Here is a 14,653-nt window from a genome sequence, read left to right as displayed (position 1 = left end):
TAAAATACCGAATATAAATACTAATACTAATCAAGTTAAAAAAGGTACTTTTAAAAGAGACTCGTTAGAAATCTAACACAAAAACCTTCCCGTCTTAAAAACTTCACGGTAAAATATTCTACAAAGCGATTTATTTTTTACACATTTACATTCAAACAGATAAATAATTAGCATTCACTAAGCCATGGTCAAGTAGCCCTAACATTCCGATCCATCATCATTCACCGTTTTAGGGTGAAAATGTTTCGACCATTTCATCAACTTGTAAGGCCATGTTCGATCGTGAGGTGAAATGTTGCCGGGACGAAAGCTTGATTCATCCATTCCCGCCGATTCAAAACGTTTGGCCACCACGAGCACAGTGTGCCAAATATATTGAAAAATGCTTTATCAAAATGTTGAGAGAGTTTGACCAATGCTTAACGGTGTTAAAGCTCCAGATATTTACGCCTTCAACTATTTTTCTTTCTATTTCAAAACTTTATCAGAGAAAAATGTGTGCACACAAGCATAATATATTATAGAAAAATTTCTCAATATAAAAAATGTAAAAATAACTTACATCTTTTACACACAAGAAACCATCGTATCCTTAAACATCAATAATAGTCAATAACTTTTCATTCGACAATAATTTAGATTAAATATAATTATCTCATCGTTATTCCTAGCATTTTAGTCCATTTCACGACAACTTTCAATAGAAATTCTCCATTGCAATAGCTCTGGGTTCGCGATGAGTTGTTAGAGGCCGATGCCAAAAATAAGCAAAGTTGTCATTCGTGAAAGGAAAAGATTCCCTTGCGTTTTGCTAAGCACAGCTACAAGTAAATTAAGTATTCTTCCTTTGAAGGCCTTCATATTGATTTCGTCACTGTCCAGTTCTTTATAGCCGAAACAAATGACGACGAGACTCTGATCCATAGACGTCCATTCTCGTCTCAAAAAAGGCTTTAAAAATCGTATTTCGTGTAAAACATGAGACAACAGTCAACCAATCGATTAGTTTCATGATCGTGACAGATCATTTGCGAGTCATAGAAAAACCCCAAAAATCTAAAAGAAAAGTCGCTGACCTCGATGTGCAGAAACTTAGGACTTCAAAACAATTTAAAAATCCCTCGCATTGTGCACACGGAAAAGTCGTATCAAGCTTTATCATAAATAAAAATGTTTTGACCTAACTACTTGTTTTTACTTCTTTCTAAATACTACAGTTAATTCGGTTGGCTGTTTGAAAACTAAAATCAAATATAACAATCACTGTCCCACAAAAATGTCTCCTTATAAAACATTTTATAAAGTTGCAAACTTAACATGCATGAGCTCAGTTGAGCCACATGGATAGGTATTTGTTTCTCCATAACTTCGCACAGACGAGTTGAGGTAGCACCCTTCCGACTCGCCTTCCCAATTTGTTGACCCTTTCACTCACATCTGCAAAACTTACGTTGCAAATTCGGTTCAGTATCGTAAGTGTTTAATCCCAGGGTTAACGTTCGGCAACATTTATGGAGACAAGGTTCGACTCCTAGAGGGAAAGGTTTGGCGCATAAATGCCTCAAACGCCTTTACTGGGACGTAGGCGTTTCTAAGTCAGCTTCCTCTGTTGTACAGTGTAAATGTCCAAGAAACTGTTGTAGTGACAAAAAATGTCACACATCAATTTCACCTTCACCATCCTCATCATCCCATTTAAGCTCCTCGCTCATATCAAACACGGCTCCGTGCAGGGTCGGATGACTGAAGTAAGGATTAGAAACATCGACCGACAGCTCACGTGATCCAACCTCGTGCGACAAGGCTAGAGATACGATTGGTCGCGACCTGTTAATTACCATGACAACCTGGTCGCCATCATCTGTTAGGATGCAGCTGGAAACGGGAAGATCTGGGGTGAAGGAAGCAAGAAGGGTACCGGACAGTAAGTCCCATATGCGAACTGTGCGATCGCGAATAGCAAAGGGGACGTAGGTCAAGACTCGTTTTCCATCTTTGGAGAGACACAAACCTTTAACGGGTTCTGTGTGTCCATTCAGTTGGTGGTAAAATTCACCTGTGACCAAGTCGAACACTCGCAAGGTCTCGCAGGTGCCAATTCGTCCCGCAACAACCATACGCATACTAATTGACGACGACACCACCTTCCATACGTTCATTCCTTGACCAATGATGTGCTTGACTTTCCCCGTCTCCAGATCCCACGTGACCACAGACTTGTGCGTCTTATCCAACTTCATGACATCGACAAGGTAGTGACCATTGAAGCTTATATCAGCAGTTGTCAAACGTGGGTAGTGACCGCTGATTTCTAGCGTGTATCGCTTGGCTTTCTCCCTCAAGTCCCAGACAATGAGCGGTGCATTTTCACATGAACTCACTGCAACCAAACCATTGCCACTGACCATAACTGTCTCAATGATAGAGTTAAGACCGCTTTTGAGCTTCATTACAAGCTCTCCTGTTTCAAGAGATGCCAATTTGAGATACGAGCGATCTTTAGAGAGGATGAGGACATGTGTTGTGCCAACCAAAGCACAGTCACTGAATTTCAAACTTGCCGTTGCAGCTGCCCCTCTTGGACTCTCAGCCAATCGCAGGGCTAGGTCACGACGCTTGTAGAGTGAGCTTGCATGGCGATGAACTTTATCTGTCTTGGCTGGGAAGTCAGATCGCATGTGCTTAATAAGTTTTCCTTCTTGAAGGTCAATTATCGCCAGCTTTGTTCCAGAACGAATGACAGCCCGAGTGTCATCGACAACTAGAACTTCATCCGCATTGGTGTTGTCTAAGGTTCGAATGATTTGACAAGAACTCAAGTTCCACACGCAGATAGGACCAGGAGTCTTCGATTTGGTGATGACCTGCTTTTGAACACTGCTCTTGATCAGCACAAGCTGCTGGATGCTATTTTTGTCCTTGTTGTCCTCAAAGCTGACTTCAGAACCTCCCTGGGGCACTAAGTCCCAAACTCGTGCCATTAGGTCATCTGACACTGTCACAACCATCTTCAAATCGACGCAAGAAACTCTTACAATGGCAGTGGTTGGTGGATGTTTCAACATCTGCTTCTCCTTGACAGCTGTTTCCAAGTTCCAGATTGCAATGTCGTTGAAGCTGTTGGTACACAACATGTGGCGCCCATTCTTGGTCACAGAAGGGTACAGAATATCTGGTCCTAGGACGTGAAGACACTTTCCTGAGTTCAACTCAAACACTCTTACACCACAAGATTTCTCGGAAGAGACGATGAGTTGGCCTCCATTAAATGGAGTGAGAATCACCTTGCTAACAAAATCACCCGAATCTTCTCCACAAGTCTGAATGGACAGACGAATGTCTTTTGTTTTGAGGTCATAAATCCTGGTGTAGCTTGCGGTTGAACTAGCGAGGGCAACACTATCTCCTTGCCCAGCAATTCTGTCATGGAGGAATTTCCTATCCACAAAATCTCTTGTGAGGGTTCCATCGGTCAGGTTCACAAACTTGATGACATTGTCTAAAATGGCTACTAGAGTGTCACGAATTCCTGCTACTGCGATTGGAGCGGGTGTTTCTGTACTGGGAATTTCCCAGACCATTTGTGCTTTGCAAAGGTCCCAAAACTGAACAGAACCCTGACACGAAGCAATCGCAAACTGTTCATCAAGACAGAAGTCGAGACAGCCAATTGAACTCGACGTATCTAGCGTTTTCTCAATCAGTCCACTCTTGACATTCCAGAGGGTAATCAGCTGGTCATCTGATCCATTCAAAGCTTTGGAGCCATCCTGACTGAGGACGAGAGACCCATGAAGACCTGGAAGTGAGTGCACAAGTCTTCCTCCTGGTTGTACAAGACAACGGGTGTTGGGTATTAACGCTGGACTGGAAGGGTGATGAGCCTGACGTAGCAAACGTGCAATGAAGGGAGAAGGTGATCGAGATGATGCAAGACGTGCAATGAGCTGCGACGACAACTGATCAGCAGACACGTTTAAGGCTTCCATCGAAAGCTGCAAAGTCTCGTAAACAAGCTTTAGATCTGGCTCGTCCGGTTTGACCCCCAAAGCCTCGATGAAATCATCAATAACATCATGAACGGACGTCGCTTTCAGCTTAACTAAAAGAAATTCATAGTTGCAGAGGGCGCTCTGCTTGAGCCTATCAAAATCATCTGACTTCAACAAATGAAAAGGCAGTTCCTTCAACTTTCTGTAGTTAAACACATTGTTGCTGAACTGAAGTGGCTGTGGAGACACATGGCGGTCCTTCACGACACCCTTTCCATCACCTTTCTTTGCACCCTGAGTCCAACGACCGATGAAATAGTCTGCCAACTCCGAGTGACAGCGGCGAAGTTCTTTCTCATCTGAGAACATGTACCTCTCCATGGCAACGTTGTGAAACTGTTGATGAGCCCATGTGATCAAAAGAACTCCATTTTCAACATGCACTGCAAGAAAGGGGACAATATCAGCTTTAATTCGGGCCCAAAGAGATGGAGGTACACGCCGGACAGGTGGCGTCCAGTTGGAAAAGACGCTTTCCAAAACAACGTCATCGCAGGACAAAACATCCTCTAGTTCTGCTGCACTTATGCCAGCCCTAGCTGCTGTGATGTAAGCCAGAGTGTGGTGCAACAAGTCTTTTCCGTATTTGATCTCTAAACGTTCAAACAAGGAGATGATCATGTGACGAACCGATGGACCAAGACTTCCTTCTTCCAAAACTGTATATGACTTCCACTGAACAGCCTGTTCAAGGGCAAGCTTAAAGTACAGCTGGGAACGACAGTTTGAAACGTGCTTTAGAACAACATTTTCTTGTGATTCATTCAGCTTCCTGTGGTTAACACTTAACTGCAGTTTAAGAATATCCACTGCTTCGCCATCAGTTAATTCTGGGACCTCTAGGAACTGGCTCTCGTCGGAAAGAATGCCCTGAAATAAGTATGGTGGAACTAAGAACAAGTGAAATTCTCGTGTTCTAGGAGACATTAATACTCGAAATGAAATAAGGACGTGAGAAAAGTGTTAAACTAGTGTTGGCCAAGAAGCATTTACTAGAACTATTTTTGGGTAACACTTTTAGGGAGTGGTATTTATCATTGCCAGCTTGTTTCCATGGTAGATGGGTCATCTACCCGTTAGGGCCACGTAACAGCGTTATGTAAATAACGCACACGCTTCTCGGGAAGTGAATTTCAAGGGCAATATTTAATCCATTGTATTTATCGGTCTTGTCATTCAAACCTATTTCTCACCCAGTTTACCTCCGAAAATCGTATACTGCTTTCACTTGTGACATCTCAAGTATTCAAATCTCATTCTACAAAAAAGTACCTACCTTGAGGAAGGAAAAAGCTTGGTCTCCAGTCAAACAAGTGAGAATAATCTTCACATGTGCAGGTAGTTTTCCTGGTAACCATGACAACTCGCGCCTGATGTTATAGCTGCGAAGTTGGTCAAGTGAATCAAGAAATAACACCAATGGTTGAGAGGCTGAGGCCTTTTGAAGAAGTTTGTGGAATTCTTTCACCAGATTTTGATAGTCCTACGAGGGATTTTCAGTTCATTAGACTTTAATAACCCCTGTCACACGTATATCAAGCCCAACTGGATTGCCGCTATAGTTGTTTACTGATTGGCACCCACCTCCTTAAACCCAAAATAGTTTAGGTAGAAACAGTTGGTCCGAAAAGTTATGATTTGAAAGAAACCAAAAAGGAAACTCATCTATGCCTGGAATCATACAGAAGATATTGAAGCAAGACTTATTAAAACTCTCTTACGCAGACAAACTTCCAGTAAACTGTTGTTCTAACTTTTAGGTCTGTTCATGAAGGCTTCGTGGGTACTGAATCAAATGGGAGCCATCGAAGCTTATTGAAAATGAAATTTGAGTTTGAGACCAAGAAATGGCAGAGGGAAATTTCGACAATGGTTTACTACAATTATCAGTTGAGATAGGTACGACGGAAGTTTGGTGACAAAGTTTTAGCCTTAAAATTACGGTGTTGTCACGGAAAACTTACCTTGTTTCCATTGGTAACAATATCAACAAACGTGCGTCGCCGCGCGTCGCCTACCATTTCGCGCGCTTTGCTGCCAATGACGTCAAAGGCCGACAAGTTGCTGTTGGAAACGGAGCCAGTTACCCACGACAACGACACTATTTTCACGTTAAAACCTGCTCACCAAACTTTCGTCGCACCTTACTCAACGTAGTATTACAAGTAACAATACCAACAAACCTGTGGGACATTCTTACAATCAACTTTGAGCACTATTCGTAGCTGATGGCAGATACTTTGCAGAAGTGAGTGAACTTTAGATGAATTATGGGTAGATCCAAGGAAACGTACAACAACTGCCGCCTTAGACCCAACCCACGACTGAGTTTTGTTGGCTGCCATAGCCACTAACGAGGTCTTACCAGATCCTTGCTGACCATGAATAACCAGAGAACTATTGCCTTGCCCAGTGACATAACTCTTAATACTATCCAGTGCTGCTCTTGGAAGACAACAAGAAGAACAAATCTCCCTGCAGCACGCTAGATGTTGCACAACGTCTTCAAACAATGCATCATCAAGTTTGGGATTTTTCCTCTCCTTGATGGCCTTCTGGATGCTGTCTTTCATCTTGGCAAAGAAATCTTGACACAGTTTGTCAATATATTGAGCATGTTCTTCATTCGCGTGAGTATCAACCCCTTTCTCTCCCCACTTAATGTTGTAGGAAACAATGTTGCTTTTGTCGAGTCCTTTGGGAATTTGCTTTTCCTTTAGTGATTTCAGAAGTGTCTTAGCCGTCTTGTCTAATCCTTTGGCTTCTCCTTTGTCACACAGTTTTTTTGGGACCTCTTCGATGTCCACATACTTGGCAGCACTGTTATTTTTCACATTATCCTTCATATCTGTGATGTTGCGTTGAAACCAAAATGCTTGTGAGTTAGGAGAGTTGCCTTGTGGAATTCCCTGTTTTATCTCTTCTTCTGAGTCTGCGAGTAGGAACAAGAAAAATACACAACTATTCTTATTTTTAATTCCTTTTTTAGGGGGGGTTGGCGGTCGGGGGGTGGAGAAATAGGCTGTTGGTATTTCAGTCAAATCACCTTTCCGCAGTATCTACATTATATGGCTGTGTCTCACAAGGACTGGGAACTACCGAATTCACGAATTTGATTGGCTGAAATCGATATTGACCGCGGTCTAGATTTTCCCATCTAGACCGGCATCTAGACCGGTTTCATTTTGCGTTGAAAAAGTAGCAAACTAAAATACAAAAATGTTCACCGTTTTCTTTTATTTTCTTCTCAATTATTTATGGAAGTGCCAAAAAGACTGATGACAAAAAAAAGTAAAGAGGACGAGCAAATTTCGGCAGGTTTAAGTTAAGCTCATCTCCGTTTGCAAGCAAAATGTCAGCAAACCAGTTACATTAAACGAATTAAAGTTTTATTCTTTGCCATATAATAAACATCTTATTAATCGAGCTAAGTCGGTCGTATGGGAGAATCTTGACCTCGGTCGTGTGTACAGACCTCACTGCGTTCGGTCTGTACTCACGACCTCGGTGGAGATTCTCCCATACAGACCTCCGACTCGGTTAATAAGAGCTAAGTAATAAGAAATTTGTTGACTATCTAATCAATCCGCTAACACTATCATGCCACTGATACAGAGCAAGGTTTTGAAACGTGAGCATCCGGAGCGTACAACAAACAAACAAACAAATTACAGCTGTACCAACATTTTGGCTGTCGCCGAATGTAGGCCCAAGAAAGACGTGGCAGGCTGGTTGGGACAGCTGAAGAGGAAGGGATATGGACTGTACCTGACTTAAGGTACTTGTGAGCAGCGTCTTTGGTCAGTACTTTCACAGCCGCTTTCCTTAACGCACTCTGCAATTGTAGGAATACATTCCACCAGTCTTTTACGGCTTGCTGCTTAGCTTCGGAGCTTGGAGGATCAACGTAGTCTTTAAACTGAGTGCTGATTGGTTGAAGAACATACTCTGGTGGAACGGCATTGTCATCAAGTTTGAACCAAACTTGCAAAAGCTGTTTGTCTTCTTCATCATCAACTGCAGCAGACAGGGAGTCAAACTCAGTGGCAGGAATGCGGTGAGGGAAAGGACGATAGCCATACTTCTGACTCAGAAATGTCTGCAAAATAAATCCCCTTGATATAGACCATAAATCATGAATCTTAACTCTCGGACAGTTTTGCAGAAATTTACCACATAATAATGAAATACATGATTGCAAAATACTAAAAAGTTTGCTTGTTCTTCTGCCGGATTTTCACCACCATTTGTATAGCAAAATTGATGTAATATATCAAACACGAAAGACCGTGTTTGACCACATTTCCAAACACCGAGAAGAGAGCTGAAAATACGACGCGTAGCGGAGTATTTTTGACGAACTTCGAGGTGTTTGGAAATGTGGTCAAAGACTGCCTTGAGTGTTTCAAATATCTTCTCAATCGAAATTAAAACTAAGAAGAAAACGGAGAATTAAAATCGTAAAAATCTATGCTAATTAAGATCAGATATCCAAGCACCGTCACGGTCATGATTTCCTTGTTTAAACTTTATGAATTATTAATGAGTTTGAGAAAATTATGTAGAGCATTTTCTGGCACAATAGTGAATAGATTATGATTGGGTCAGGATTGTGTTGTTTTAGTCTAATGAAACGTAATCAGGTTTGGTCATTTTAATGTCTTCCAGTGGGTAATCAGCTGGCTTTGTTTTGTAAATAATTTCTACTTTCCTGATTTGTCTTGACATTTATTATTTGTTTCTTTACATGTACATGTACAATCGAGGTACAGTAATTCTGCCAAATAATAAGGTTACAAACTTTCATTGAAGTATAAAGGTAAGAAAACATGCAGTCCATTGTTGATTTTTCTGGCACTAATTAAGATTTTCATGGTCACCAGCAACTCCTGTCAAGAGTCTACAGCCGACACTTCCAAACTGGTAATTTAAATCTGCTCAGAATAATTCTAATTACAGGTATGTTACAAAGTGACAAAATGATAATGTTTGTAATGAACGCCAATAATGCATTTTAATAAACATAGAACAGAAGAGTAGGAGAAAACCCGGAGTGAACTGTGTTATTTATTTTCAGTACAAATAATTATGTGAATTAATTAGTTTGAACACTTCTCCAAGACACCTGCAATCACAACAGTTTATAAAGAGGTACAACAGGGAGTTGTCAGACCTGTCAAGTGTGTGCCAATAACAGAATTTCTCAAAATGGGCCTGCCATTTATAGTGCTACATTGAACTGCAAAATGCATAAAATAGCTAAGTGTTACACTTGCTTACCACTGCAACCCAATAATTTCTTTAGAAACTACTACCTATGTAACTGCCTAACAAAACAGTTGTTACCATAGCCTAACAAAATCCATTCCCATTAGTGATATACTGACTGGGGTGGATACAGAATTCTAGAGAATGGAGTTTGCGACACAGACTGCTGAAAGCGATTCCCTTGAGAGGTGTCTGGAGGCATCCTCTCCTGGAAAATTATTAAAATTGAGGCCCAAGCTAAAATGAGATTTCTGGCATTCTGAGACCAAGTCAGCATGCTATAATGTCTCATTATTTTTTTAAATTTAGGGGGTTTGACCAAACCTTCCGAACCCCCCTTGATCTGCCCCAGACTGAATTCTTACCTCACATGTACTGGAGGGATGTTCGGGATTTTGACTCTTTTGATTAATGAAACTAGTATATAATTGTCTTGACTTGTTATTTCCAAACAAAATTCAACACCTATTAACAACTACACCACATCATCATAATAATCAGGATGACATAGTGAAAGAGTCAAAATCCCAGGTAGGTAGGTAGGACTTTACATCTCTCAAGTTGAGGAGCGGTGGCCCCCACAAAAGGAAAGTCTATTCCCCAAGCTACTTACCACAAAGTTAGGACCAGTGGAAAGCTCTTGGCAGGTGTGGAGTTCTTTCAGAGAAATTTCACTGATCATGTGATCATCTGTGCATGGATCCCGCACACCCCAACGCATGTCGACCACTTGGAATTCATAACCTTGTTCACGACAGAAGTCTCTCAGTTTTGGGTAAACTCTGCTCATCAGTGCATTGCGCTCAACTCTTGTGTCTGTATGTGAATAAACATTCAACAAACAAATATAAAAGAGCACATCCCAAATATCATAATTTTCTCAATGAACATGTTCCCCTTCTTGATTAATTACACTCTTTTGAATAAGCACCTCATTATAACCAGCTGATCTGACTTTTCCAAGAATGCCATTCTGTGAGGGTGGTAAAGGGGGGGGTGGGGTATAGATCACATTTCACGGAAAATAAAGCAGCCCTTTCACAATTCATGAAAAATACAACATTGGCATTTCATGCTTCACGGAAAATAAAAGAGAACATTTTGGAAAATCACGGTTCACGGCGACTATGGAAATCACGATTCACGAGGAAAAAATTAGCCATTTCACATTTCACGGGAAAAAAAAGGGCCGATCACGAATCACAAAAATACCCTTCACCACCCTCTTCTGTAAGAGAAGATGGTTGCATGGCTTTACTGGCCCATGTCTGTTGCCAACAACATCATATGAAACTGAGGATATAGTTTATTAATAAATCATAGAAAGTTTGAAAAGAGAAAACATGAAATTTGAAGTTAAATTTTAAGTTTCAAGGGAATATATGAAAGGTCAAATATTTGAAATGCAGAGAAAGATATGAAGACATCAGTGATCACTGCAGTTATACACACAACTTAAGCAGCTGTGAAATTAAAGCCTGAAAGAAATTCAGGCTTGCACAGGATTTGAGCTATCAAGCCAACTGGGAGCTGGTCAAATTGTGAGTTTGCAATATACCCATAGATAGTGAAGAATGTACATGAATATATGAAAATCATAATTATATTTTTTGAATATGTGTCTGAATCCCATTGAAGCCTTAATTTTTTTCAGGCTTTAGTTTCACAGCTGCCTTAATTTTTTTCAGGCTTTAGTTTCACAGCTGCTTAAGTTGTGTATATAACTGTGATGATCATTGATGTCTTCAAACTTTAACTTAGTCACCAATGTTGTTAAATAAATCATTTTAAGTTTTTTCAAGATTACTTTCAATAAATCACTTATTAGGAGGTTCAAAGGTCCACTGTACGTAATGTGTTTTAAAGTGTGAGACTTCAAAACAGAAATTTACAGGTTGGTAACTTTTCATCATCTTCATTTTTTATGACTTGAACCTAAACTGCTGGTTACCTGTAAATGTGGAACTGGTGAATATTCTCACTATCTTGGCTGTATTAGGAATTGCTATGTCCATGTTTCCAGACAAGACCTGTTGATAGAGCTCATTGTCTACAGATAGCTGGTTTTCTGTTGATGACTCCATCCCTCCAACACCGAAGTAATTGTCTGTTACAGTTTCTACATTGATTCCTTGGTTACCATCTTTCTCATGTTTACCATGTTTAGCTTCTAGATCTGAAGAGATCTCTTTGCCATTTACACCATTAGGAAGATGACTGTTTATGGCATCAGCTGTAGCAGGTGCCTCTTCCAGTGGATAAATGTCAATGTCTGGCTCATCATTCTCCGGCACATGATCTATTGGACAAATCTCAATATCAACATCATTCTCCTTCACTGTGGTCTCCTTCCCATTTGGAGCATTCTCAGTTAATTTTGAAATTTGATCATCATGTTCAGAGTCCTCCTTGTCCTTTTTACCAAGTAACTTTTTACTTAGCTTTGAGAACCGTTCTTCTCTGTCTGGTTTATTGTTTTTCCTTCCACAAAGTTCATCCAGGGAACTGCTGGACCCAGGAACAGCCTTCTGATGCAGTTCGTGTTCAGGAGTTTCATATTGTGGCAAAGAAAGTTGAAAATCTTCATTTGATGCTTCTACTTCCTCGGCCGAGGGAGCCCCCTGTTTTTCATGAGAATCTGCTGCTATTATTGGCAGAGATATGTTGCTTGCTCCTTTGTCACTGAGTAGAGGTTGAAAAGAAAAAAAAAGATCATAAATATTCCACTAATCTTTGGTGACCTTAAAAATTCTTGAGGTTGCATGTAGCTCTTCAGTGAACCAATTCTTAGCAGTGAAGCAGTCTTTATGTGTTCTTCGATAATATACAGAGAGACTGCTCCACTCCTGAGAACTGAAAGAACTAGATGGCTCATCAGAATGACCTGGGTTTAAGACCAGGGGGGACCTGGGGTTTAAGGTTGTTGAAAATACATGTATATTGCCCTGGATAGGGACAGTAAGGAGCTGAGTGAAACCTGGAGAGGGGAAAATTGCTGTAATTACTAATAAATTATGTGGGAGGGCTCTGTCCAAAAGGTGCACCTTTTTTCAAGTGGAGGTGTATAAAAGATAAGGGTTTGTCGAGCTGAAGTGTAAAAACGGGTACATGTATGCATATGGTAAACCAAATAGTGAAGGTTTGGACCTCGGGTTGGAGCCTCCCGTTAAAAAAACCTTAGTTCAGTACCTCATCCCCCTTCCCAAGAGTGGAGTAGTTCAACTATATGACACTCAGGGACAGCTTTCATGCCGGTAGGAATTCATTGCTGTTCACACTTATTGCACAGGATCCTGGCACAGAAAGTCATACCAGAACAAGTTGTCCATGTACAGCATTACAGTGTGAGTTCACCCAGTTTACTGCACTGGTTGTAAGGTTTTAACTTGCACCAGTATCATGTACATGTATATGACGACAAAACACTTGTTTCTAAACGATTATTGGATGAGGTTTTTGTGATATCCAGAATAATCAAGGTCGAGGTAGGGGTTATCAGCTGAAGCTGAAGGCTGAGGCTGATAGCCCTTACCGAGACCTTGATTATTCTGGATGCCACAAGAACTGCATCTAATAATTGTTTTGTGAAGGTGAATTAATCAACATGACACAAGTGTGGGACAAAGAAAAATGCTGAGTCCCCGACAGGAATTGAACCCAAACACTGGGCGGGCGCTCATGTTTTTGCTTCTTCACTGATGGCAAGCAACCCAAAGTGCGCGAACTTGACATGATTACCTGTGACCTTGAGTGTCCTTGACATGATTATTGTATAATCTGCAGAGATGATGTCACAGGTGGTGATTTCGAAAATTCACTGTACACTTTCGACCAATCAGAAAAGAGATATTGAATTCAATGTATAATAATGTATGTAATTAGTCTACGGTTAGAGTACTGGTGGACTGGAACGGGCAAAACATGCACAGTTTTTGTCAACCAACACAAAGGGGGTGAGGGATCTAAAAATTAAAAAAATTTAAAAGAAAGTTAAGTTTCGACGGAGGGGTTCAAGTGAAACGACCTTCTACGAGGAGAGTATGGATACATTCTGCACGGGGACACAGTCATTACTGCAAATTTTTCATTATCAAAATTTCTAGCTTATTTTAAATCTTTAGTCCACTGCATTGCAATTTTTGTTATCAAAATATGATCATCACCACATTTAAACGATTCTTAATTATTTAGTGCAATATAAATATTCAATCCGTATGTCCCCAATTGTCTTTACATGACTGATACGTATATTGTATTAGATCACTCTGTGAGCTTGAACGTTTGAAATCACTAGCCTTTCTTAATTCTTTAAATTTCGCTTTCCTTATACACTGTACACAGCTTAAAATAAAAAAAATAGCAAAATCAAACACAACGAACTCTCGTTTGACGACGTTTTCAGTAACTGGCTTGGCGATTGATATTACAGCTCTGAGCTGATCTGTTTGGTAAGCTTATATTGACCTAATTTACATCGTTCCAGATCATCAGAATGCGGTCATCACGAAGAAAACCCTGAACATCCCGCTATCTTGCAGTTTTCGATGGATTGCCACTAATGATGTTTTCGATCGAAATTCATGTGAAGTGATTTCACATCACTGTAATAGTCACCCGGGAGTTGCGATCGTGCAGGCTAATTCGAGAAATGAAAATAACGCCATTATTGCTAAAGTACATTAAAGTACCCTTGCTAAAGAGACCAAACATTGATACTCAAACGAAGACGTATTAAAAGCTGTCACTTTAGAACTTGCGTTTTACCATACCTTATTGTCAGATTTTGCTGTCCTTCTTCAAGATCATCGTTTGAAGAACCACGCACGGCCTTCCCTCTCGACGCACAACATCCCATTTGCCTGATTTTCAATCGACACCTCAAGTACAGTGGTGCGTTTTCAGGCTATGTCACACAACAGCAAGCATTTCAACTCAGCTGAGATGACTGTCAAAACAACAGTTATAAAGGCCCGATACTGTGGACACAATAGGAACCAATATGTCAACTATACTCTGTCCTGTTTGAGTTAGTGGCGTTCACGGATCCCAAGGAATGTGACATGTAAATCGCCACGAAATCGAAATAAAAGCAGCGTGCGGCAGTCAATCAGATCCAAGGTGTAAAATTAGCATACTTCCGACGGAATCGAAAGAAATTATTTTAATCTTTCCTTCCAAGATTCAGACGACAACGCATTTTCCTGCTGTTGGCTTGATTTCACACGGGAATTGCTATACTCAGAACAATTGAAGCGCGAGGCAAGGGTAGTTTTGTAGAATATTATTGATCGACAAGTAGTTTCTCCCTAAAGGGGTAAATTAATATTTGGAAG

At 40.6% G+C, this 14,653-nt stretch overlaps 1 protein-coding gene across 1 annotated transcript; it reads right to left on the bottom strand.

The window, feature by feature from the left end:
* Positions 1–114: 114 nt before the first annotated feature.
* Positions 115–14,576, bottom strand: LOC110060191 (uncharacterized). The gene is made up of 7 exons (XM_020766947.2): positions 14,090–14,576; positions 11,272–12,002; positions 9,934–10,136; positions 7,821–8,151; positions 6,236–6,984; positions 5,329–5,535; positions 115–4,922 (listed from the first exon to the last, which is right to left on the bottom strand). The coding sequence occupies exons 1-7, from the start codon at positions 14,173–14,175 to the stop codon at positions 1,656–1,658; spliced, it is 5,574 nt and encodes a 1,857-aa protein (XP_020622606.2). The 5' UTR covers positions 14,176–14,576; the 3' UTR covers positions 115–1,655.
* Between the last annotated feature and the right edge of the window lie 77 nt (positions 14,577–14,653).

Source organism: Orbicella faveolata, unplaced genomic scaffold (assembly GCF_042242905.1).
Source record: "Orbicella faveolata isolate gen_17 unplaced genomic scaffold, um_ofav_v1 contig_3, whole genome shotgun sequence".
Classification (NCBI taxonomy): domain Eukaryota; kingdom Metazoa; phylum Cnidaria; class Anthozoa; order Scleractinia; family Merulinidae; genus Orbicella; species Orbicella faveolata.
Note: the sequence above shows the minus strand (reverse complement) of the source record. Positions and strands in the feature narration are given on the sequence as shown.

Bases quoted from the DNA above. Each gene is read 5' to 3' on its own strand.
- LOC110060191 (XM_020766947.2), bottom strand. From the start codon at position 14,175: ATGGGATGTTGTGCGTCGAGAGGGAAGGCCGTGCGTGGTTCTTCAAAC. The intron at 10,137-11,271 runs GTAACCAGCAGT...ATTCACATACAG, and splicing joins CACCAGTTCCACATTTACAG to ACACAAGAGTTGAGCGCAAT. The intron at 4,923-5,328 runs GTAGGTACTTTT...TACTTATTTCAG, and splicing joins AAGCTTTTTCCTTCCTCAAG to GGCATTCTTTCCGACGAGAG.